Raw genomic sequence first — 25,253 nt, forward strand, 5'->3', positions numbered from 1 at the left:
CAGAAAGTGCTGTCTCTTGATATTTGAGCGATTTCTCAATTAACGTCACTAAGCAGTGCAGTGCGGTTTCCGTAGATTGCGGATATAGTTATCCGTGATTTTCACCATCAGCTTGAGAAGCGTTGAAGTCAGACTTATCGGTCTGAATGCCTTAGGCATTGTTTTGTCTTTTTTTGCCAGCCTTAGGAGAATACCTACTTAAATTTCCAGAATTCTAAAAACTATGATTTCTGGATTTTTGTTTGACAAAATATATCACGTGAAACATATTCCTTCGTTTTTATAAGGGTTGCAATAGACACACAGCGACGCGATTGCAGTGCTAGTTTCATTTGAATCCTGCATTTTCACAGGATCTCCATTTCGTCTCCAGCAGTACCTGCACTTTTTTCTTGTATAGGTAAAGGATGGCAGTCGCATACCCGTCAAAGTGCATGCCGAACAAAGGTGGATTCGTTATCACACGTCGAAGTTTTCTGATCATCTTGTCTAAATTGGTAATCCATCTCTTTGCTTCGAGTTTTCGTATCGTTAGAGAACTTTTTGCATTGTGCAGAAGATTCGATTTATTTTTTTTAAAACGTAAATTCGATGGCGCTGTACTTTCTTTCCCATCAACATATGCATTGGATGTAGTCTGAATTGATTAAATTGAAAAAGATAAATTGATAAATCGATATTTCTCGAATTTTTTTCTCTGAAGGACGATTTGTTTGTTGTGAATGATCATAACAAACAATTATGTACCTTCATTTCTGCGCTGAAAATATGAAACTGTTCAAGCTTCAACAGAATTAATAAAGAAATATGTCGCGATACTAACGAGAGTTCATTCTTTTATCAGTCCGTAATTCGCCGAAGTTTTTTTCGTCCTCGACAACGACGAACAGCAGATGTGGATCAATCCGTTCCACTAGTTTTTCCACCGCTTCGATACTAAACTTTCGCAGAAGAAAACGACAGTCAAGTTAAGGTGAAATCGCTTTTTTTTGTGTTCCATTCATTCCGAATCGTTTCGCCAGAAGCTGTCCTCCAATAAATTCTAGCGGACATTTTGGACGGTTTTTTTTGCGCTATTCGTGTATTATTATCACGCGCCCAGCGAGAGCGCTAAGGAATTCAACCAACTGTGAACGTTGGGGCTGAAGTGTGAGGCTGAGCTGGAATCTGGCGAACAATACTGGAAGGGAGAAAAGTTTAAGGAAAACGGCAGATTTGCGTTGACGCGGTTGTTCCTGTGTTGTCTGGAGCAGCAGCAGGCAGCAGCAGCAGCACACACAGAGATAGAAAGTTTGTGCCAGTGCGCGCTTTCTGTGATGCTGAGTATGCAAATTTTTGCGTGATTCCTTTTCTGGTCGTCGCAAAGGATTCTCGTTAGGCTGAGTCAGGCCGATTGTTCTTCCCAAAAGTTTAGCTGCCGCTTTCTGTCTCCTGGGGGGTGGCAGCAAACTGGGGGGTGGGGTGGCGTGGAGAAAGTGGGCGGTACTTTTGAATGCTTTTGTTGACAGGAAAGTTAAGCGTCGATCTTTTGGGTCGATGCAGAATGAATTCTTTGAATTAAGGGAATTCAAAGTTTCGCCACCGCAGTGCGTTGGTATGTACTTTTAACTTACTTCGCTTGTATTATTTCCTTTCAGTTTTCTGCCGTTTCCATTTTGTTTGACGCTTTAAACACATTAGCTTCCTTTCAAGTTCGGTAATTGATGCTGTACTCTTTGTTTGCCGGTTGAAAATCCATTATTTTTATTTTCATTTTATAAATATACCTATTAATCCTTGGAATCTCGCTTTCAGTTTCGGTCTGCAGCCGAGAGTAGAGCCGAAAAGTTTCGCTTCGCGAAAACGAGAAAACTTTTCCGGAACCCGTTTTCCCGTCCCTAGACGACACAGACAATGGGAATAGTAGTGTGCGTGGTCCTCACCAGCCAGCGTCGCCAAGCTGCTTGCTTGTGCGAATGACTAAAGTGATACAAGCAGAGGCGGCACAAAAGTCCTAACAGAACGATGTTCTCCAAAAACTTGTCAGCTCATAAATAAACACGACTTTGACTTCTGTCCTGCCTTGCTTTGGTTCCAATATCGACTGAAATGTTCGCCGTTAGGATTCAATACGGTACTGAGTTGGGGCGGCAATTTCCCTGATTTTAGACTCGAAATAGTATTGAAATGTTGAAATTATGAACCGTTTTTCAATTTATAGCAAGCTTATAGATTGAAATCATAGTTTGAGCGCGCATCGAAATTGATTTAATCCTCCGAATGCTTCTGGTTGCCACGAATTAGCCTGATTTGCCGGTATTAAACGAGCAGTCCTATTTTGCTGCCGGAAGCCAGTCGAGATTAACCGTAATTATCGCATTAGCAAACTTTGCAGCTAATTTGTGTTGATAGTCGGTTGACTCTGGAAGCTTTTGCAATCACGGTCGACATCACGTGGCAAAAAGTGCGACGCAGGATTTGGGAAATGTTTCTCCTTTCACTATCACCATCAGCTATCCGTCGGTCGAATCGGATCGGTCCGATGAATCTGGCTGATAACCGGTAGGTACCTACGTACGTACTGATGAATGAATCAAACCAAAATTGATTGGTGCGAGGCCATTTATTCGACCGGATCGAGGATTTTGCTAATGAATGTTTGTTTTCGTGATTTGGCTGAAACTGGAGCTGATTCCCGACCATGAGAACATCAACATCGACGTTTTACTTTCGTGGATTCAAAGTTTTAGGACATTGGTTGAGCATTTTGTCATCCATCCATGCTAATAGGCTTATTTAGGAGTGTTTATCAACCGTAACAGTAATATTATTTATTGCTACTTTTACTCATTAAAACATTAGTTAGTCCATATCATTAAACTTTATCCAGTGAATTGATAGGAAAATCTCTTTTATATATCATTTTCGGTCACGCACTCCTGCGGCTACCACTAACCTAATCAGAAATCCAGTGTGACAATAAAATTTCCAACGTAACGTACGTCTAATACGTAGTTATCCTTTCCGGTTGATTGCTGTAGGTCTTTGTTGTTTTATGAGCTGAGCAGTAGTAATAAACGCAAAATTTATCTATTTTATTGCATTTCCGCAAGGCAGAATATTTTTGTGACCCCGGTCGAAAGCACTTCCCCATAATGTTTTATCGAACATTTTATGCTCCGTACACTGTTTAACGCTGTAGGAGTAAAAGGGGCATCATTCTAATAGAGCCTGGCGGTAGCATACTAATGTATGCTTTAGCACTTCACATGTCCAATTCACCTTTCGGGCTTACTAAATCCTAAAAATCCATTTATTTTTATGCATACTTGTATCGTACATATTATTTTAATCCTCGAAAATTGGTGCAAATGGTCGTACAATGGGATTTGTTGTGGCTTTGCAATCAAAATCGCTGAAACCCGTTTTGTTCTTGTCATTAAAATTGTTTGCATCGACAAGGTGCAATTTTTGACTTGTTTTAAAGTAGGTAGTTTCCAGTTTTCAGTGAGCACAATCAATCCGAATTCACTCTAGATTGCTTCGACGACGTCGTTCCCTAGACGAAGGGCGGCTCAATTTGCGTCTGTTTCCGAGCGAACAGCGACGCACTTCAGCGGCGGCAGAAAGGCAGAACATAATATCGGTTTCGTCTGTTGTCTGTTGAGCATTACTAGCAAGTTCTTCAACTGCAACCTAATCAAACGTTTACGCATCGACAAATCCCATAAATCCGATGTTGTTAAGAACAAGATCATCGGAGATGCAAATACTCATATTAGGAGGGACAAATTTTTCCGTCCTGTCATTGGAAGACATACCCAAGAAACAATTCCAAATTTAATTACGTTTCTCTTGTAGTTTTCAAGGCCAATTTCATAAAACCGCTAATAGAACTTTCAGCTCCACCAGAACTTTCTGATGACCGCTATTAAAGTCCATTCCGACTAAAGAACCACTCTTCAGAATGTGTTTATAACCTCTTTAAGAATCAGGTTGAAAGCTTAAGTAGTCTTATCACACTCTGTAGAAAGCAGCAATAAACTCGGCTGGGAGGTGCTGCTATAGAGTCAGTAGAATCGTTGCACTAGCCCCGTAATTGTCCTGTACTCTAGTAGCGTCAAATTCTGAACAGGACGTTTATAGCCATGGCTTCGCTTTGTTTTGTGACCTGGTAAAATGCTAAATCAGTCAGCCAGCTTTGTTAACTTGAAAATACAACCATGAACAGAAAAGTTAAAGTTTTACTGTCAGATCATCCTGTTCGATTTGGTTTATAGCGACCGTAATAAAATGTCCCATAGAATAATTAATAAATTTACCGCAGTTGTTCCGTAGTTGTGCGGCATATGCGCATTAAATGTCATTGTGGATATTATTGTGATAGGTGAATAAAATCAACGCGCCATCGAAATTTAGTAATTTTTTAAATTAGTTCTTTTGATATACTCAATTAATCAAACTCAATTTCTCAATTATTTTGGTTGTTTCTTGTGACATGAAAACTGATTGATAATAACTTTCTTTCTAGAACACACGTTACTTTGATGAGTTTTTGTTTGCAAGCTAAAAAAAGTACACTGAAGTCGCTTTTTACGCGACTATTTTTACGCGAATTTCGGAGTTTACGCGGTTTTTTACGCGGATTTCGAAATTTACGCGGTTTTTTTGCGCGAATTTCGGAATTTACGCGGTTTTTTACGCTAATTTCGGAATTCACGCGGTTTTGATTTGTTGGCGAGTACTAAACTGATTTTCGAGAGGCTCGCTCAACACCGGCTCAAATCTTTACACTGTGTCAGTTACTAGACAAGCTCTGGGACATTAAGGCAGCGTATGATACAGTCAAACGAAATCAAGCTGTGGTAAATAATGCTAGAAGCTATGGTTAAGCTAGGTCAGCTGTTCTGGGCGACGCTGGATGGGTCGAAATGATGCGTGAGAAAAGCGGATGAGACTTCTGCCGCTTTCGTGATGTTGGAGAGACCGAAGCAAGGGGATGCACTTCTCTAGCCTGCTGTTCAGCGTTGTTTTGAAATGCCCCTTTCAAAGTGCAAATGGAAAAAGGAAAGAGCCTTTTATTACGAGATCTCACTTCTTGCTGCTTGGTTGTGTCGAAGAAGTCGCCAACATCGGAATCAACCGCAAAGTAGTGGAAGAGGCTTTTATGTCTTTTTAAGTTGGAAGCAGCGAGGTCGAGACTCACCATTACACTGTCCAAATGAAGTACTGGGTGGCAGACAGATAACGTTTGAGTCCAGATGGTGTTGCAAAACCTAACTCTACAATACACTAATACTTACAGTGGCCCTTTACAGGCATGAATACATGAACGCTGAAGGAAGTTGATCCACAAGTGCTTGGGTTTTTTGAGCGTAAAATTCTACGATCAATACTTGTTGGCAAAATAAAAGATGGAGTGCTATCAAATATTATTTTAAGTATACAAATATGTTGATATAGTGAAGGTAGTGCAATGCGACTGCCTTGGGTATAAAGGTTTTCTTTATCGACAGACTTCGTAGCCTACTATTAAAGTACAGAACAATTACGGGACTAGTGCAACGATCCTACTGACTCTGGCAGCACCAGCTATCCGAGATTCGAACAAACGACGACTGGTTTGTTAGACCAGCATTGTATCTCGAAGCTAACCGGGCAGTCGTGGTTGAGCTGGGACCGTGGCCAGAATGCCTAACTAACGAAAGTGTAGTCAAACTGTTTTCAGCAGAAAATCAGAGAGAGGGAAAGACTCCGGATTCGTACGCTTGATGATGAGCGTTCAGCTGATGTTCGAAGAGATTAGCGAACGGCAGCCATGTACAGAAAATTTTTTATCACTCCGATAAATCCTCCAGAAACGTCGGGACTACGACGTGCCTACGCGTCATATCTTCGTGGATTTCAGGGCAGCATACGATTCAGTCGAGTGCGAAAAACCATAGCAGGTAATGCCTGAGAACGGTTTTCCGGACGAACAGACGTGACTGATGAAAGCTATTCAGAGCGCGTGATGTGTTACGGAGGCACTCGAGGAATGGACTGTCCTGCCTGTTATATAACGTCACTGTTGAAGGTGTAATGCGGCAAGCGGACAGTGAAGTGTGAGGAAAGATCTTGAGCAAAAGTAGTCAGTTCCTAGCCTTCGCAGACGAGAACAATACTAAAATTCTAGGAACGGTGAAGACAACTTACGCCAGACTAAACACGAAGACTAGAAGGATTGGGCTAAAGATCAACGCGTCCAAAACCAAATATATGATTGAGTATCTCCAGAGAAAACAACGTTCACTTTCCATGGACCGTGATAGCGAATCGAAGTGGTTGATAAATTCATATATTTGGAGTCACCGCTTGTAACAACACATGGATAAGAGGATTCAACAACACATGCATGCTAGTCGGACCTACTCTTCCCTCCGCAAGACATTTCAATCAAGAAGCTTACGTATCTGCTCAAAGCTAACGATGTACGAACCGCTAATCAGGCAGGTAGTCCTCTACGGACTTAAGACTGTTGTAACTTTGCTTACGGAAAATATACGTGCACTTGCCGTATTTGCACGAAATGTGTTGCGGAATATCTGCGAATATCTCTATTGCAGTCCCTACTTGAAGAGATTCCCTTCGTACATCTGATGGTTCTACCAGGTTGAAGCAGACTTGTGAGTATCGAGATGCACAACGAGTTGGCGACGAGTAGCTAAGGACCGAGTGCAATAGAGGCAAGTTCTTGATACAGCACGAGCCATCCTGGCTCTAAGCTACTAGATACTGCCTTTGTGGATCTATGGAATGCATGGCGTTCAAATCTATTCGCCTATCGCCTATCTATACCGGCTAAAGCAAGAATTTCCAATTCGTTTTATTTATTTACCTGCGAGACATGATACTTATCGGCGCAGACAACCCAAAAACTGCATGTCTTGCATGTCGTTAATCGTTGCATGAAACACAGCATTCAAACTTGGTGGCCTCATACTTGGGTCTTCAATGTGGATCTCCATCGTCGATGTCACCAGCACCCGACAGATATAGACACTGTAAGATCTGAAAATAGTATACGCAGATGATACGCTCTGGGATACGCAGTGACAGCGCTCATGGAAGCGTAACCTAGCCACCGATATTCAGATTGTTGATGCGAACCTCTCATGACTAAAGGTAAAAGCTAAGGTAGGTGACCGCCGGTAGTGGCGAACCTGGAAATAAAAGAAGATGAAGCAGAAGTATTTTAACTCCCTTTTTTACCATAGTAAACTTGTATGTTTTGTTAGAACACGATAAAAAATACCTATGAGAACCTAAAAGCAAAGCAGAGCTTTGGGACTAGACGCTTCTTGATCGACAGACTTTGCTGCCGGTTATTAGAGTACAGGACAATTACGGGGCTAGTGCCATGATCCTGCTAACTCTAGCAGCTCCGCCCAACCGAGAATCGGAACATACGACGACTGGGTTGTTAGACATCGGACCTCGAATTAGCTAATTTTGAGAACCCCAGAGCTCCCGAAGGTAGCAATGCAGGCCCATTGCTTTTTTCACTAGTCATTCAATAATGATACTTTTCTGTCCAGGTATCGAATGTCAGAATTTGTGAACCGAGCGGCATTTTTCTCATAAATTACATGGTAGATTTGTGCTGCCTCCTACCATCATTTACCCAACCTGAGCGAGAAAGAAAACAGAGCTAATAGGAAGTGATGGGTGAGGGGCATCTGACATTACGAGCCCGTATATAACTATATGAAGGAATTAATGTATCACTTGGTAAGTTATAGTAATACACCCCTTTGGAGGGGTATCGACTGTAGAATTGGATTTTTTCGTTGTTACTGGTTGTCAGTTTGTTAAAATTAGAACAGATTTTTCAATATTTTCAACGTTTCGACTCCATTTTTTTTTAACTTCTTCAGTGTTATTTGCTAAAAATATAGAGACGAAACGAAATAAAATCTGTTCTAATTTTAACAAACTGAATTCTGTTGAACTGTAGAATCCAGAGATTTAATGGAGCAATTACAATTTACAATTCATGGCGCTGGACAGTTAAAAATATTGGGATATTACTGTATACCGTAAGCGTATGCGGATTCGAAGATGGTTCATCTTTTATAGACGGCTTTCATGCTAACTCGTCTATGGAGCTGGCAACACCCTCTCAGAATTCAATGAAGTTCATGTAAAGAAGCAACTTTGCATACTTAGTTTTTCTAAAATTGCTCTAGACTAACTTTTGGAAAGAGCGCAATTTTTTTTCTCTTTTTTTAAATAAAAAATACAACTCAAAAACTATAGGACCTATAAAAAAATTATCTATGGGTGACTTTTAGAAAATGTTCTGAATTTTCATAAAAAATACTGAAAAATTTAAAAATTAATTTCCAGACTAAAAAAAGCATTTTAAAAATTAAAAATCCATTTCCCAAAAAACGCCATCTCAGAAATTGATGAAATTTTTTTTGGAGATTTGTCATTTGTCATTTATTTGAAAAATTCATTGGACGCAGAGCGGTCTTAATGAATACTAATAATGACAATAATAATAATAGTAGAACAAAAACTTAAATACAATTACTCTACACACGAAGAAACACATAACTATTGTCTTTGGGAGAGTCGTCATCTAAAAGTATCAATGGAGATGTCGAAGTCAAATAATTCGTAGACTGTGTTGAACTGAGCTGCCATGTAACTTGTTGGGCTAAATAGACCGTAGTTGACTCTCCTTGCTTCGAGACAAGATGGAGAAAGTTCCTCGTCTGAAGAGCTCGTTCTGGGGTGTAGAAATTGAGCTGTTCCAATAAAGTTGGGCAATCAGTTTGTCCGTTCAAGAGCTTAGCAACGAACACAACTTAGGCGATATTGCGCCTCTTTTCGAGCGTTTCAAGTACCAAAAGTTGGCACCGTGCATCATATGGGGGTAGGTCCGACGGGTTACTCCATGGCATCATGCGAAGAGCGTAACGTATAAACTTTTTTTGCTTGAAACGGGCTGGTGATGGATAATTATGTAGCCTACAAATCTTCCATATATCGCAAGATGGTTAAACTGAAGGCAAAAAAGTTTTCCTAACAAACAGTTTTTTAAGTGCTTACCGGGAGAAAAAGATGTTTCAGTATTTCCAAAATTATAGCCCCTACAAAAAAAAAGATTTTGACTTTTAGAAAATTTTCTGAATTTTCGTAAAAATGCTGAAAAAAAGAAAAATTATTTCCTATACTGGAAAAAAAGCATTTTTAAAATTAAAACTCGATTTCCCAAAAAACGCCATCTCAGGACTTCATGAAATTTACTAGACTGACGTTCTCAGGCAAGTATGCGTACGTTAGTAACATTCATTTGCGTGATCAACATCCGTGTTCCAGTGAACCGTCTACTAGTCTGCCAAATGACAGGGTCCGATTAAGAGAATTGAGATGCAACAGTCCGGGACGCACAACACAAAGCAATATGGTAGTCCTTGATCCGCCTGCCTCAGCCTCCCCGATGCCGGTTTCACCCAATCACAGTTAAATAGTTCCTGCCATCATAGTCGTCCCGGTTCTGAGTCTAGAGCTGGGATCAGGGCTTACCAAGCTGTCCCCTTTGGCAAGTATCCATCTTCTCGTGACGTTGCTCGACCTGATATCGCCTCAACTTCCAGCTCGACGTCAGTAGATTTATCAGCCACTACATCGCAAGTTTTTCTATACTACCAGAATATTGGTGGTATTAATAGTTCTCTTGCTGAGCACCAGCTAGCTTGCAGTGACGCATGCTACGATATCTACGCTTTCACAGAAACTTGGCTGAAGAACAGCACACTATCGAAGCAACTGTTTGACGACACGTACTCGGTTTATCGGCACGATCGGACAGCCTTAAATAGTAACAAAAGCTCTGGCGGCGGAGTTTCTTTTGGCCGTGCGCTTCTGCATCAAATCCTGGCAATTGAAACGGTTTTTATCTGTATCGTATATTTTCCACCTGGCCGCATCAATGACAGCTGCATAATCGACAAACATGCACTCTCTCTCGAATGGGTTGTCTCTCATATGGAGACTAATGATAGCATTATTATTGTAGGCGATTTCAACCTCAGCACAGTTTCGTGGCTCAGCGATACGAATAATTTCCGCTTTCCTGACTTTGCTCATTCCTCGTTTCGTCCAGCTTCACTGTCCTTGCTTGATTCATATTCAACAGCCGGACTGAGACAGCTGAATGGCATTTTGAATGCAAATAACCGTTTGCTCGATCTGTGTTTCGTAAGCGAAGAATTAGGGCAACGTTGTTCTATTCTGCAAGCCCCAACACCACTCATCAAGCACTGCAGGCATCATCCACCACTATTGTTGACACTGGATTTGAAACCCGAATATCGTTTCTTAGACCATGCTGAAACCGTCTATTACGACTTTCACAGAGCAGACTTCGAGGCGATGAACAGTTTTTTGGCTAACTTGGACTGGAATTCGTTACTCGCTAGTCACGACGTTAACTTTGCTGCTTCCACCGATTGTGGCATCATACTTTACGCGATCGATCAGTTTACACCCAAAAAATTCAAACGCAAGCCTTCTAAGCCCGCATGGTCCAACCCGGAACTTAACCGCCTGAAACGACTGAAAAGAACTGCCCTTAGGAAATACTGCAAATATCGCTCGGACCGTACCAAAGTTGACTATGCACATGCTAATTCCAACTACAAGCGCCTAAATAACAGTTTGTTTATTACCCATAATTCGCATCTGCAGAGCTCTCTTAGAGCAAATCCCAAGAAGTTTTGGACCTTTGTAAACGAACAACGGAAAGACTCTGGACTACCTTCCAATATGACTGACGGCGTTAAAGTAGCGGATTCAGTCGCAGATATTGCCGACTTGTTTCGCAAGCAATTCAGTAGGGTTTTTTCTGATGAGATCGTCCATGCTCATGACATTGTGGCAGCCATAAGTAACATTACTCGCTAAACCGTTTCCAGTTTCCCGTTCACCGTAACTAGCAATGTGGTGATCTCTGCTGGGAAACATTTGAAATCCTCAACTGGATGCGGCCCAGATGGCATTCCTTCCATAGTCTTGAAACGCTGTCTAAATACTTTTGCATTGCCCTTAGCTAAGGTTTTCGATATATTATTGACGATGGGAGTTTTCCCCAAGTGCTGGAAGGATTCCTTTGTTTTCCCTGTGCACAAAAAGGGATGCAAAAGAACCTTTGCTAATTACCGTGGTATTGCTGCCTTAACTGCTGTCTCTTAGCTATTTGAGCTAATCGTTCTGGAAAAGTTGATGCAAGATTGCTCACACTACATCTCTGCTGACCAGCATGGATTTATGCCAAAGTGCTCAACGACAACCAATTTAATCGCCTTTACATCGTTCATCATCCGTGCAATGCAAGAAGGGTATCAAGTTGACGCCATATATACGGATCTTTCTGCAGCTTTCGACCGTATAAACCATGAGTTAGCCATCTCTAAATACCACGAATTGGGCATTCACGACAATCTGCTGACTTGGCTTCGCTCCTATCTCATCGGCAGAACTATGTCAGTCAAAATCGGCGATTACGTATCGTCACCCTTCGTAGCAACTTCCGGCGTTCCCCAAGGCAGTCATTTGGGACCGTTCTTGTTTCTGCTGTACATGAGTGACGTGAATATTATCCTCAAATGTTCAAGATTATCTTATGCTGACGATTTGAAAATGTACTGTACAGTAAAAAGCCCTAATGACGCCCATTTCTTGCAACAGGATTTGGAGACCTTTGACGAATGGTGCCAAATTACCAAGATGTCACTAAATGTGTCCAAGTGCTCAGTCATCTCCTTCGGTCGCAAACGTAACATGTATCTGCACGATTACGCCCTTCGTGAGACGGCCCTAAAGCGCGAAACAACTGTTAACTGGGAGTCTTGCTTGATTCGAAACTAACGTTCAAGAACCACATTTTTTTTTCGTTGTTTCCAGGGCCTCCTCGCAACTAGGATTTCTGTTCCGCTTTGCGAAAAGCTTCAAGGATGTAAATTGCTTAAAATCTCTATATTGCTCGCTGGTTCGTCCTGTGCTGGAATACTCCGCCATTGTTTGGTCACCTTTTTACCAAAATGCAATTCATCGGATTGAAGCAGTTCAGCGCAAATTTATTAGGTTTGCTCTGCGACACCTACGCTGGCGTGACCCACGTAACCTGCCGAGTTACGCCTGTTACCGAGTTACGTAACCTGCCGTTGCAAGCTGATTGATTTAGAACCGCTGAAAGGAAGGCGCAATGTGGCTAAGGCGTGTTTCGTCGGCGATCTCCTTCAAGGAAATATCGATTGTCCTGAATTGCTAAGTCGCCTAGATATCAACACTAGAAGACGTAATCTTCGTTCGCACGCCTTTCTCGTCAATCGACATTCAAGAACTAACTATGGGTTACACGAAACAGTGCTTAGTATGTGCCGGGTTTTTAATAGCTGCTATGAAGTGTTTGATTTTAATGTGTCTCGTGAAAACAATAAGCGTTGTTTTAAAAGATGTTTGAGCTAGGTTAGTTCATATATTTTTTAAATAGATATTTGTCATTAGGATTATACTTTATCTGTTGACTATAATAAATGTTAATGCGGTGGAAAGCCATTACTTGACATTTCGGGATGCACATAATAAGCTAACTTTTCCTGTACCAATCGACAAACAAATCCAAGAGTCTCTGCAGTCGGACACAGTTATCTATAGAATGAATCACCATTCGCATGCATCAGCTTGAATTCAATTCCAAGCAGCAAAGCAATATCATTGAAAAACAGCACAAACAGGAGAGGTCCCATATTGCTGCCTTGAGGAACACCCGAGCAGTTGGTAAACTGGGAATTGAAACAGAAGTCAAGCTACACACGTAGAACTTTTCTTATGGCAACATTTTTTATGTTTTCGGTGCAAACGGTTCAAAGCGGGCTACAGGAGACTGTAGCTTCGTTTTTTTCAACTTAAATAATTACTCAGAAAGTGGTAGACACCGGGAACTTTTTAGTTTCAGCGATATTACTCATCGGGACAATTTTGACAGCTCAATTGTTTGCTCTTTAAATCCAATACTGAAGTAATCCTTCCATTAATACTCAGATCCTTAGGCATGTAGGTAAGTAACAGTACTTGCTTTGCAATGTTACTCCCTATATTCCATCAGACTCAGAGAAAATCGTTCAGCTTATGGAGCTCTCGAAACCAATAACCGCAATATATGGTAAGCTGCCACTGCTGCTGCTGCTGCTGTTCAGCTACGCAAATTTTGAATAAATTGAAGCTTAACCGCAACCCTGATAAGATTTATTTTCAGAACAATTTTTTTCTGTTGGTGCAGGAAATTGTGAGGACTACCAGCACAGTGTAAGCGGCGTCGTTCGATGCCGGTGCGCGTTCGTGCGGAATGGTTTGTGTGGCGACGAAGCGAAGCGACCGGAACCGCTGATTGATCGAATTCGAGTTTTTTCTTGTCACTTTTTTTTCTGTGTGCCTTCCTTTTGCCTCCGCCGTGCCGTGATGGAGTAGATATCCAGAGCATGAATTTTTCAACAGCTCTAGGATACTTGTTTCGTGGTTTTTCCTCCACAACGGATGAATCGTTGCTTGACAGCAGCAGCAGAAAGCAGTGATATAACCGGGGTATTGGGCGGAGGGGGGTTGGTATGGTAAAAGAACACAAAGTGACACCACGATGGGATTCGTTAGCCTTTGTTTGATATCAGCCTGTCACTTACCGATTGCTCGAAGGATTCGTCTTGTGTAGTCAAGTAAGTTAATATGCCAGAAAGGATAGACTTTCCGCAGTTGATGGCTTACTATGAAGGGAGGAAGAAGTAATTGGCTGTGCTGTTTGATGACTAACTAAATCCTTAAGCTTTTGCCAGCTTTTTGGTTTTAGATCTAATTCAAAGAAAAGGGGTCAGCATGCTATCATCGTATCACAATTTTTATTGATGAACTCATTCAGTTAACTCATGCTTTTACCCATATTCGATTCTCATTGTGATAATTACGACATAAATTTTCATCTCGATCGCTTCCGACGGGGTTTCCTGTATTCATACCCATAGGCAGCAGCATCATGCTCTCGCTATTGAATCGATTCGTTTCGCATTTCACCTCTTATCGGCACGTATACTATCATTTCGATTCGTTCCAGGCACGCGAAACGCGAACGGGTGTTGTGGGGGGGAGGATTACTGGCTTGCGTTAAACGGCTCCCCACGGGAACGTTTTTCCGTTACGTAAGAACCAAGGTTCAAGAGGGCGATAAATTAAACCACTTAAGAATAGTGCCCTCCACGATGCATATAGCTTAAACCAAAAAGGATTCGGAACATAGGCAGTGCAGAAAAAGAAATGGCTACACCCGAGCATCCCAATTTCGGATTCACTGCAAACAGTTGGAGGCCGGAAATTGCCTTCTCACGTCTCTCGCTGTTTTTTTTGGGGGGAAGTGAATTTTCTTTTTTTTTTCGCTGCGATCCAATTTTCGCGTGGTTGACCTTCCTGCAGCAGAGTAGGGCAGCTTCATCAGAGCGGCTGTGTCGTCTAGTTTGTGCCATGGGGCGAAAGACTGCGATGAAAGTCTGGTCTTAATCAATGGGCGTAAATCGGCGGTGGTCGGACATCTAGCGGCAATCACAATGTGCTGTAGATGATGGATAGCACAGTTAGAATGTTTCCTGTTAGGATCTCGCCACTACCGGGGACCGGGCAGCGGTTTTCGCAGTGGTAAGCCTCCATAGTATGCAAACATTCCTTGCCGGTTTTGTTCGAATTTCGCAGATAAGCGAAGATGACATTGGCAGGATAAAACACACGTGGTATAGCTGTGTCCTTCTGGCAAAAACTAGTGATAGAACCATCTCGGTGGGTATGTAATTACATGGAAAAGAAGAGAGTAAGTAAAGCAACGACGACATTCTGTTTTCTGCTTTTTTGTTCGACAGATTTCGCAGCGAACTGAAAATGTACAGGACAACTGCGGGCTACCGCCATGATCCTATTTCAATTCTAACAGTCTCTTCCAGTCGAGATTCGAACATACGACGATTGGCTTGTTAGACCAGCATCGTACACCTCGAAACCAACTGGGAGGCCGGAGGATAGTAAACAAGTGTAAAAATTATAAATCGATAAATCGACTATATAAGAATAGATCCAAGATGGACACTAGAATAAATGTTAATAAAAATGTTCAAAGTGACCAACTTTGAATTTTACCTTGATATGAAATTGCTCATATGCTTTATTCATATCACCGTAGAATGTGTAACTTCATAAATTGTCACGAAATGTGCTGAAATTACAAAACATAAATCAGCTAATGGTTGAGTTTTTTGGAACCCCTTTTTTCTCAAAACGTGCCGGTACATACAGTACTGTTTCATTTCCTATCCGTATAGTGACGGCCAACAATTCCATTTCTAAATTTTAGGCTTGCGCCTTTACTCGCCGGTTCCCGTTTCCCGCGAAGAAAAACTACTGAAGGACGGAACGACAATTAAAAACCGATAAGATAAATTGTGTGTAATGATTTCCTTCCAGCTACTAGTAGTGGACATCGTAAAACGTTTTATTAAGAAAAATAACCTCAAGTATTGGATCTGTCAGTAGCAGCAAACCGACTATTATTATTCGATCCTGGTGGCACATGAGTAATGACAACGACCTTCAAGCGATTGCTGGTTGGCATTTTTTTTCTCTCTCTCTGTGAAAGATTTAAAAGCTTTTAACTTTTCTGGCACAGAATGGGATTCAACTATATCGCGGTAATAGTTTTTCAGCTGGAATTTTTCCGTAATTCTACGAAGCTTATCCCAGTTTGAGCTCTGCATGCAATTTAAAAAATTGCGGTTTTTATAAAATTTTTTTTTTGTTTTCTCGGCCTTCGAAGTCTGGATAATATGACATTATTTGTCAATTTCCACGAAATTGTTGATAGCACCATTCATTGTGATAGATTGATTTCAAGTATAATTGTCGTACAACTAACATGTGGACAGCCAGTTAAAATATCAATTAGCTGACGTCCTCTGCATCTTACTAGTTCCTTTCGACACTCTACTTTACAGCTATTTGCATACTTAAAAAAAATACAATTGAAACTATGTAAAGAATTGCAAGCAACTAACTGACGTAAGGCAGAAAATGAAACGCTCAAAAACTATTCTCGGATAAGACAGTTGCTGACTTTCCTCGCTTCAAGGAATTGCTGCGTCATGTCACATGTGCATCAATATGCCTTCAGCCCTGTTTCCGTGCAAGACAACAGTTCTGAACAAATTCTTGCCGTCTATGGATAAAATCGAATGAAGAAAAAGGGTGGTTTTGCACTCTGGCGTACTTCCCAAGCACAGATATCAGATTGGTATAGGTTTGAACGCTATAAAGAATCTTCGACCTGTTGGGACGGGGAGTCTTTGTTACTTTTTTTTATAAAAGGAAATTACACTAAACAGATATGTAAATTGTGGTCCCTGCCTGTGAAGCAAGGTAATCACAAAGAAAATGTAAGGGGAAATTTGAAATTTGACCTTGAAACTTTTCGTTAATTTTCACTATTTAGTGATTGAAAATGAAAATTGTAATAAAAACCACATAATTGCTACATCTATTGTGAATCGATTGGAATTCAACCCATCAGAATCAATTCGAAATTGGCAGAGCTACTAGTGCTTAAAATCCTTAATTTTTTCTTACCGCTCGTATTTTTTTATTTTTTGGAATTACCTCCTGTAACACCCTGTAACCCGGTCCTGAGAGACGTTATCTTACATCGAAATAGCATGAAAAAAGCAGTATTCATTCCAAGCAGTGAAACAATATCGTTGAAAAACAACACAAACAGGAGAGGTCTCGTACTGTTGCCTTGAGGAACACACGAGCACAGCCACGTAGCCAGAGGTGGGGGCCAGGAGCCCTATCTTGGCTTCTAATACATTAAATGCATATCTTACTTCTTATAAATATAATACATTATAATACATTTAATGGATTGTAGTTCTAAACGCAAAAATATGCATATAAAACAGTTCAAATCAAAATTGGCCCCCCCTTCTGGCTACGTGACTGCACGAGCAGTGGCTAAACTGGAAAGAGAAACAGGAGTCAAGCTGCCACACGTAGAACTTTTCTTACGACAACTTTTTCTGACGTTTTCGGCTGACTTTTCGAAGGTCTATGTCTTCATCCTTTGACAGTGTTGTTACGGAGGAGGAGAAACATTATCAGGATCTCTTCAAGGCATATCACTAAGGACCATACGAATGAATCTTCTTTGAATGCGTTCGTTTTTAATAATCCGGTGGAGCTGATACGACAGCTGCCAAAACAGACTTGCATTTCCAAGCACTAGCATTTCAAGTAGAAAAGCAAAGTCTAGGTGCTACGTTCCGTTATCGAAACTTGACCTTCAATTGCGTGGCTAGTGCTACGATCCTATTGACTCCAGCAGCCTCTCCCAGCTGGGATTCGAACATACGACGGCTGGCTTGTTGGATCAGTGTCGTACCCCGAGGCCACCTGGGAGCTTGCATTTCAAGTAGGGAGTGTCGTCGTGGTTGGGCCACGTTTTGGAATTCGCCCATAACTTTCGGTTCAAAAGGAATTTTGGAAATCTAAATACATCGTTACAAAGGTCTATTTCCGGAAAGTTTTGAACTGATTGCTTGAAAAATAAAAAAGTTATAGGCATTTACGTGAAGTCAAAAAATGTTGTCATAGTCGGGCCATGTTGTACAGGTTGGGCCACCGCAGAAAATGTAAGACATATGTATTGAAATTTTATATAGAGACATGAAAAGAATGAATTCCGTGAACAACGGCTCAGATAGGTACAAATGCCCTATTTTTAATTGCATTTTTGCGAACTTGTAAATCTTGTAAAATATTGCTACTGTTGAAACTATTTCAACAGGATTTCCGGAATTATGATTCTCAACGAAAGTAAATTCACCACGTGATTCGTTTGTATAGTGAGAATATAATTTTCCTGCCAACAAGATTTATACATAATGGTATTACTAGCATTGCGATGGATATTAATGAATAGGGCTCGTAACTTACGTTTACTATCCCTTTTTTAGTTTCCTCTAGGTTGTGCCGAGTATATGTTGTTCAAAAGCGGTTCTATATAAAAGCGTGAATTATTTAATATTCTCGTTCTTGGCATTATCATTAACCTTACCACTGTATCGGCGAAATCTTAATTTAGGTTAGCAAATTATTGAACAGGTTTGATGCAGATTGTTCACTAGATAAGTATAGATAATAAGTATTAATTAACTTTAGATATTAAGCACTAGATAAGTTTTTCAGTAAATAAGTAAGCGTTTAAGTACTTTAACGATGAATATAGTAGCAGTGGTTTTTCTTAAGCTTTAAGTTTTACGTTGTATCAGGAATCGAACTAGACATCTATTGATCTTTACCAAACATTTGTTTTTGCAATCTGTCATTCCTTGACGTCTTTTCTGTCGCCGCAGGGCTGGGAGCAATCGGACAGCTATGGTAAGGTAAGTTAGCGCGTCGGCCAAATGGGGTAGGCCAACACTCCCCCCAGGGTACGGCAACCTCCAGTTGACTTACAGTTCAACGCGCTGAACATCCATAATCGCCAGTTGTGTGACTGGCCGTTGATAGACCCCAACATTCGTCCGTACGGTTGCAACACGGACTTGGTTATCCCGGCTAATGGTAGCGCAGATGACCCGCCCTTTCGGCCAGCAGTTGCGCGGTAGCTTGTGGTCCACGATGATCACGACGTCTCCAACAACGATTGGGTTCACAGGATGAAACCATTTCGACCGACGAGTAATTTCCGGTAGATAATCTGTAATCCACCGTTTCCAGAATATATTCGCGAGAATCTGAGAGGTACACCAGTTTTGCTTGAGAGCGAGTCCGCTGTCGCAGCTTATAACAAGCGGTTTTACGCCGTTAGACGACCCAAGGAGGAAATGATTTGGGGTGAGAGCCGGGGCAGAGTCGTTATCTGTTGGCACGAACGTGAGTGGCCGAGAGTTCACCACGTTTTCTATCTCGATTAGAGTATTGCGGAGCACTTCATCGGACGGTTTCTTTGTTATGCAGACGGCCATCAGGTTTCTCTTCACTGTGCGAATTAGCCGTTCCCAGCTTCCTCCCATGTGTGGTGCTTGTGGAGGATTGAATACCCATTCGGTCTCCTCGCTGGTAAATTCCTTCATGATCTCGTCATGATCGATCACGTCTTCAAGTCTCTTCAACTCCCGCTGCGCTCCGATAAAGTTAGTTCCCCGATCACTATAAAATTGTCGAGGTTGTCCACGACGAGCTATAAAGCTGCGAATTGCGATGATACAAGAACTAGTGGTCAATGAGTAGACTACTTCAATATGTACTGCCCGAACAGTCAAGCATGTGGCTAGCATTCCCCAACGTTTTTCGGTTCTCCTGCCAACGGCAACTTCAATTGGCCCAAAGTAGTCGATGCCTGTGTGTGTGAATGGACGTGAGAATGCTGCCAGTCGACCAGGTGGTAAGTCTGCCATCAATGGAGGATTCGGTGCTGCATTTTCGTTCTTGCATCTTTGACAGTCTTTGCGAATTTGGTTTAAGCACGAACGTATGCAGCTAATTTGGTATCTCTGTCGCAATTCGTTTATCACCGTTTCGTGGTTTTGATGGTGGTATTTATTGTGATAGTGCGTTACGATTAAGCTAGTAATGCAGTGTTTACGTGGTAGGATGATGGGTTTGATCGCGTCTTCAGTGGCGTACTGGCAGGCTGCGATACGGGTTCTCATACGAAGTATACCCCTTTCATCTAGGTGCGGTGCGAGCTTGTACAACGGGCTAGACTTCGGAAGGACTGCTTGCTGTTTTACTCCAGTTTTCGATAAATTCCGTACGATGGAAACTTCTTCAGGGTAACCCTCTTGCTGAGCGAGTCGAATTAGGTATGCTTCCGCTGTGCAAAGTTCATCTCTGTCCAGAGACCCGGTTGAAATCGGCTTTTTGCATTGTTTCAATTGGCAGTTTCTGGTGAATCGTAGTACACGTGCAACTACATTTCTCAAACGTTTCCAGCTAGAGTAGTTCTTGGCGCAAATGATTGGATCTGGGAAAGCGTAGTGAAATGAAACATTTGCTACCAGTTCAGCGTCAGTGGTATCACTACGGATCAGCGACTTTGGCCATTTGTCTTCAGTTGCCCAGAGAAAGTCAGGCCCATTAAACCACCTACTTTGCGGGGATAGATCAGGACGTGAGTCCCATTTTGTTCCATCATCAGCTACGTTTAGTTTGCTTGGTACGTACCGCCATTCGTGCACTTCCGTAGCTTCTAGAATCTCAGTAACTCTAAACCCAACGAACTGAGTGTACCGCCGATGATCGGAGTTGAGCCAACACAAAACGTCTCTTGAATCTGTCCAGAAGAATTTCTTCGTAATTTTGACTGGCAGCGTCTCGATAATTGTATGACCTAGCCTTGTCCCTATTACAGCTGCTTGCAACTCCAGACGAGGAATCGAGGTGAGTTTTAGCGGCGCTACTCTGGTTTTAGAAGTAACAAGAGAACAGTGGTGTATACCGTTCTTGACGAAACGAAGAAAGCATACAGCTGCCATTCCATTTTTACTGGCATCTACAAAGGTGTGTAGTTGCACCTCATCAGTTTCGCCGAATGAATATCTGGTATTGTAGCATCGGGCGATTTGCACTTTTTCGACATTGGGCAATACTTGAAGCCAGGTGACCCAGTCAGCGAATGCTGCATCGCCTATTTCCTCATCCCAACTGATAGCAGATCGCCAAATATCCTGTAGCAATATTTTTAGATAGGCTAGGAAGTGGGCTAGGAATCCGAGGGGGTCGAATATGGTCATGAGAACTCGCAACACTTCGCGTTTAGTGGGGCGTCGCTTGCCTTTTAGCAAAGCTTCATCATACCGATTCCAGCCGACCTTATAGGTGAATGTGTCGGACGTCGTATTCCACCACATACCCAATACCTTCTCAGTGGATAACTCAGCTGATATGTCAAGACTTTTTTCCTCCGTATTCACTTCTTGCAACGCTAATGTGACTCGTCTGGAATTGCTGATCCAGTTCCGCATTTCGAACCCGCCCTGCGCGTGTACATATTTGACATCGTTCGCAATCCGTACGGCATCTTCCTCGGAGACCACGCTAATCAGCATGTCATCTACGTAGTGTAGCTTGGTAATGGCTTCGTATGCTTCGGGATATACATTCTTGAACCGCTCCGCGTTGATATTTTTCACGTATTGAGCGCTACTGGGAGAGCAACAGGCCCCAAAAGTCATGACTTTCATTGTGTACACTGCGAGATTTCCGTTTTCATCCGTCCAAAAGAAGCATTGGTATCGTTGATCGTCTTCGCGAATTAACACCTGATGATACATCTCCCGAATATCTCCAGTAACTGCAACAGAATGTAAGCGAAATCGTAAAAGAACCGCGAATAGCGGAGAGAGCAAATCCGGTCCTTTTAAAAGGGCAGAATTCAGAGACTTTCCATAAACTTTGGCAGCCGCGTCCCACACTATCCTGACTTTCCCGGGTTTGTTCGGGTTAGTGACTGGGAATATTGGAAGGAACCATGAGGGTTGCCACTTTACTTCGCCGTCGACAAGCTTGCGAATATATCCTTTTGCCAGGTAATCCGCTATTTTCTGCTGCAGTACTTCTGCCAGTTGTTTGTCTTTCGCCATGCGCTTTTCCAACAACTCGTGACGACGTAGCGCCATTTCCCTGTTATTGGGTAGACGTACATCGTTATAGCGCCAGAGCAAACCTGTCTCATACCGTTCACCATTAAAGCGCGTGCGGGACAATAAAAGCGACTGGGCTCGCTCATCTTCAGGGGCTAGAAGTACCTTTGTTGGTTTCATGACGCCAAGACTGTCAAGTGAAAAATACTCCTTCATCGCTTTATGTAGATCTTCATCGGTATCTTCATTGCAGGCTCGCACGTGTAATGTATAATGGAACATATTGGGTGTCTCTCCGGCATGCAATCCTCCGCAGACAGTCCACCCTAGTCGTGTCTTCATCGCAATCGGCTGACCCATCTCTCCCTCACGGCTTTTCAATGTCAGTCCCAGTTGAGCGTGCTTCATTCCGATTAAGATGCGGGGGCGAGCATTGTAATACGATTCAATCGGTAGGCCTTTGAGATGAGGATACAAGCGTTTTAGTTCTTCAGCGTGCAACGTCTGAAGCGGCAGCATCAGGTCATTCACCGTCCGCACATCCTCTAAAAGGAACTTCTTGGCTTCGTGATGCTCTGCAGCAATTTCAAGCTTTACGATTCGGGAGTCTTTCTCGTGGCGTTGGGTTCCCCCAGTCCAGCGTAGGCATAATGGACTCGAGATTCCATTCAGCTGCAGTTCATTCGCCAGTCCTTGATCAAGTAGTGTCAACGCAGAGCCTTCATCCAAAAAGGCGAAAGTGTGTATCTCCTTGCCAAGTCTCGATAGCACTACAGGGATATAGCGAAATAGCACGGAACTTGATGTCGTCTGGTGTGTATTGCACCCATGGCCAGGTTCGCTACCTTCAGGCTGAAACGATGGTTGGTTTCCGCTTGGAGTTGGGCTCCACTCTTTTTGGTCGTTGTGTAGTAGTTCGTGATGTCTGTATGTACACCCGCTTTTGCCGCATGGGTTGGCCTTGCAGCTTCCTTTGTGTTGCCGAAGGCATGTGCGACAAAGTCCAAACTCTCTGACTACCGCCCATCTGGAGTCCCTGGAGAATTCTAAGAATCGTGTGCACTTGTCTATGGATTTACAGCTTCCTTTGCACACCAGGCACACGTCCTTCGTTGCTGTCGCTGTAAAATATACTGCCGCTTTTGCGGGAGGATGCGGTTGCTTATCATGTGGGGCTGTCATCTCTGAATGCGTATTGAGAAAACTATCTCCTCTTTTGCTACGACGAGTGTCATTACAAGGTTTTATTTCAAAGGAAACATCAGGAAATGAAACCGAACTTGCTTCTTCTGCCAGGTTGTAGACCCATTCACTGAAAGTCATCAGGTTAACTGTTAGAAGCGTTTTTCTGTGTTTAGCCCAGCTAAGCTTGATTGATGTTGGCAGTTTGCTGACGAGTTGATGTAGTAATGTGATGTTATAAGTATACTCCTCCAAACCGCAGGACACAACTGTGGCGCAAAAGTTCTGTACGATCACCGCGAAATCAACTAAAGTCTCAAGTCGATCTTCTCGAACTACTGGTAGCGAGCTTATTTTCCCAATAAGCGAGTGCACAATTACTTCTGGTTGACCGTATAGCATCCTAAGTGTATCCATAACTCCTTTTACATTGCCGGGATGCATAAGTCTGCACTTCACGGCCTCGTAAGCCTTCCCGTGCAGACTCTTTTGTAGCCGCACCAAATTCTCTTCTTCCGTAAAACCACACATATTGGTTGTACTGTCGAACATGGACAAAAATATCGGCCATTCTTCTGGGTTGCCGGAAAATGCAGGCAGGTCCTTTGAAACTGCTTGCCGTGCTGCAACTTGGGAACGAGAAAGCTGAAACTGATCGTCGTCTTCTTCCATTACCGTGGAATTCATACGCGATCTCTGGACGCGTGTGGAAAGCAGTGTACCAGGATTGGATCTACTCAGATTTGCAGCTGATCTGTTCGGGTGACCTGCTTCCGATTGTATATGCGTCGATTGAGGCAGAGTATCTGGGCTGAAGTGAGCTGACTGCTCGCGCAGTGAATCGTGAGGTTTTTCTAATATAGCGACTGTTTGAAGAGGATTATTTTGCAATGCAGGAAGTTGTTTAGACGGCGTCAAATTCTCTGCTAGAGTAGGATTTACCAGTTGTTCACGCATTCGTTTTTCCCGTTGTAACTGCTGCTCCCACAAGAGATTGAATCGATCTTTTTCCTCCTGTAACTGTTGCTGCTGCTCTCGCATAAGATTTTCTTGTCGTTGTTGGTACTGACGAAATTCTTCTTCTCTCTGCAGCAGTTTTTGTTGTTGTTGCAAAAGCTGTTGATGCTGGAACTGTTGATCGCGTTTCTCTTGAAGAGGTTGTTGGGCATCATTCGTTGCAGACGGCTTCGACGATGTATGCACGGCCAGCATGTGCGAACGATTAGCATTTTCAACCCATTCAATCACCCGGTTTTGTGAGCTGGCAGAGATTGAACAGCGACTAGATCCGTTTTCACCAGCTAAGTTCTCAAGAATTTTGTACTTCTTGGTCAGGAATTCCTTGTGTTTTGCTGCTTCTTCTTGTTCAGCTACCTTTCTACGTTCTGCTTCTTTTTGCTCTTCCCGTCTGCGTCGCTCTGCCTGACGTTCTTCGAACTCCCTCTCTTCTTGAAGCATCAGTAGCTGCAATTTGGCGCGATTCCTAGTGGATTTTTTTCGACGACGAGCAGGAAACTTCAGAGAGCGATTTCTCCAACTCAATGATTGGAACTCCTTCTACAGACGGTACAAAAAGCTTCTCTCTTTGTTTGGTTTTCTTGGTATCTGACGGGGCAAGCGGCCCTGAACTTTCCAGCGGCGGTTCCGACTGTTGCTGTAACTGACTTGCATTTGGTGGTTCAGAAATCGTAGATTTGGGCTTATCATAGGTTGCGCGAACAGGAGTAGTCATTACGGCTTCCTGTACAGACAAGGCACGTTTGGATTTGTGCTCCTTTTTGGCTTTACTAAGTGTTGATGGTTTGTTTGAAGTCGGCGTAGTTCGCTGGACCCATGTTGCGGTCTTGCAGTTAGTACAGCTCCAGCTCTGGTTCGCGACTTCATTAGTCACTCCAACACAATCGTAATGATGCCATCCATCGCACTGATCACATTGGACCATTTCATCTGTATCGGGTCCACGACAGCTTTTACATGCTTGCCCATCAGTGGTCTGCTCCATCTGGTTCACCACTACCACATCATCACTACCATTTCCACCACCATTATTTTTAGCACCGTCACTATTCGCACCACTCTCTAACGGATTTTGCCGATCGGATTTTCTATTCCCACCGCTTGACTTCGATCGACATGACATATTGACAAACCGACGTGCTTTCGTGTTAAACGAAAATTATATTTTTGTTGAAACTATTTCAACAGGATTTCCGGAATTATGATTCTCAACGAAAGTAAATTCACCACGTGATTCGTTTGTATAGTGAGAATATAATTTTCCTGCCAACAAGATTTATACATAATGGTATTACTAGCATTGCGATGGATATTAATGAATAGGGCTCGTAACTTACGTTTACTATCCCTTTTTTA

At 42.5% G+C, this 25,253-nt stretch overlaps 3 protein-coding genes across 7 annotated transcripts in view; 1 reads left to right on the top strand and 2 right to left on the bottom strand.

The window, feature by feature from the left end:
• Nucleotides 1–25,253, top strand: part of LOC128743980 (furin-like protease 1) — a 570,474-nt gene that overhangs the window by 46,185 nt on the left and 499,036 nt on the right. The window lies entirely within an intron of this gene.
• Nucleotides 18,564–19,766, bottom strand: LOC128739466 (uncharacterized). The gene has a single exon (XM_053834952.1). It carries the CDS (start codon nt 19,764–19,766, stop codon nt 18,564–18,566), a length of 1,203 nt encoding a protein of 400 aa, XP_053690927.1.
• LOC128739468 (uncharacterized) lies at nt 20,111–24,338 on the bottom strand. The gene is made up of 2 exons (XM_053834962.1): nt 20,207–24,338; nt 20,111–20,136 (listed from the first exon to the last, which is right to left on the bottom strand). Exons 1-2 carry the CDS (start codon nt 24,336–24,338, stop codon nt 20,111–20,113), a joined length of 4,158 nt encoding a protein of 1,385 aa, XP_053690937.1.

The sequence above is a fragment of the Sabethes cyaneus genome, chromosome 3 (genome assembly GCF_943734655.1).
Source record: "Sabethes cyaneus chromosome 3, idSabCyanKW18_F2, whole genome shotgun sequence".
NCBI classification, from domain to species: domain Eukaryota; kingdom Metazoa; phylum Arthropoda; class Insecta; order Diptera; family Culicidae; genus Sabethes; species Sabethes cyaneus.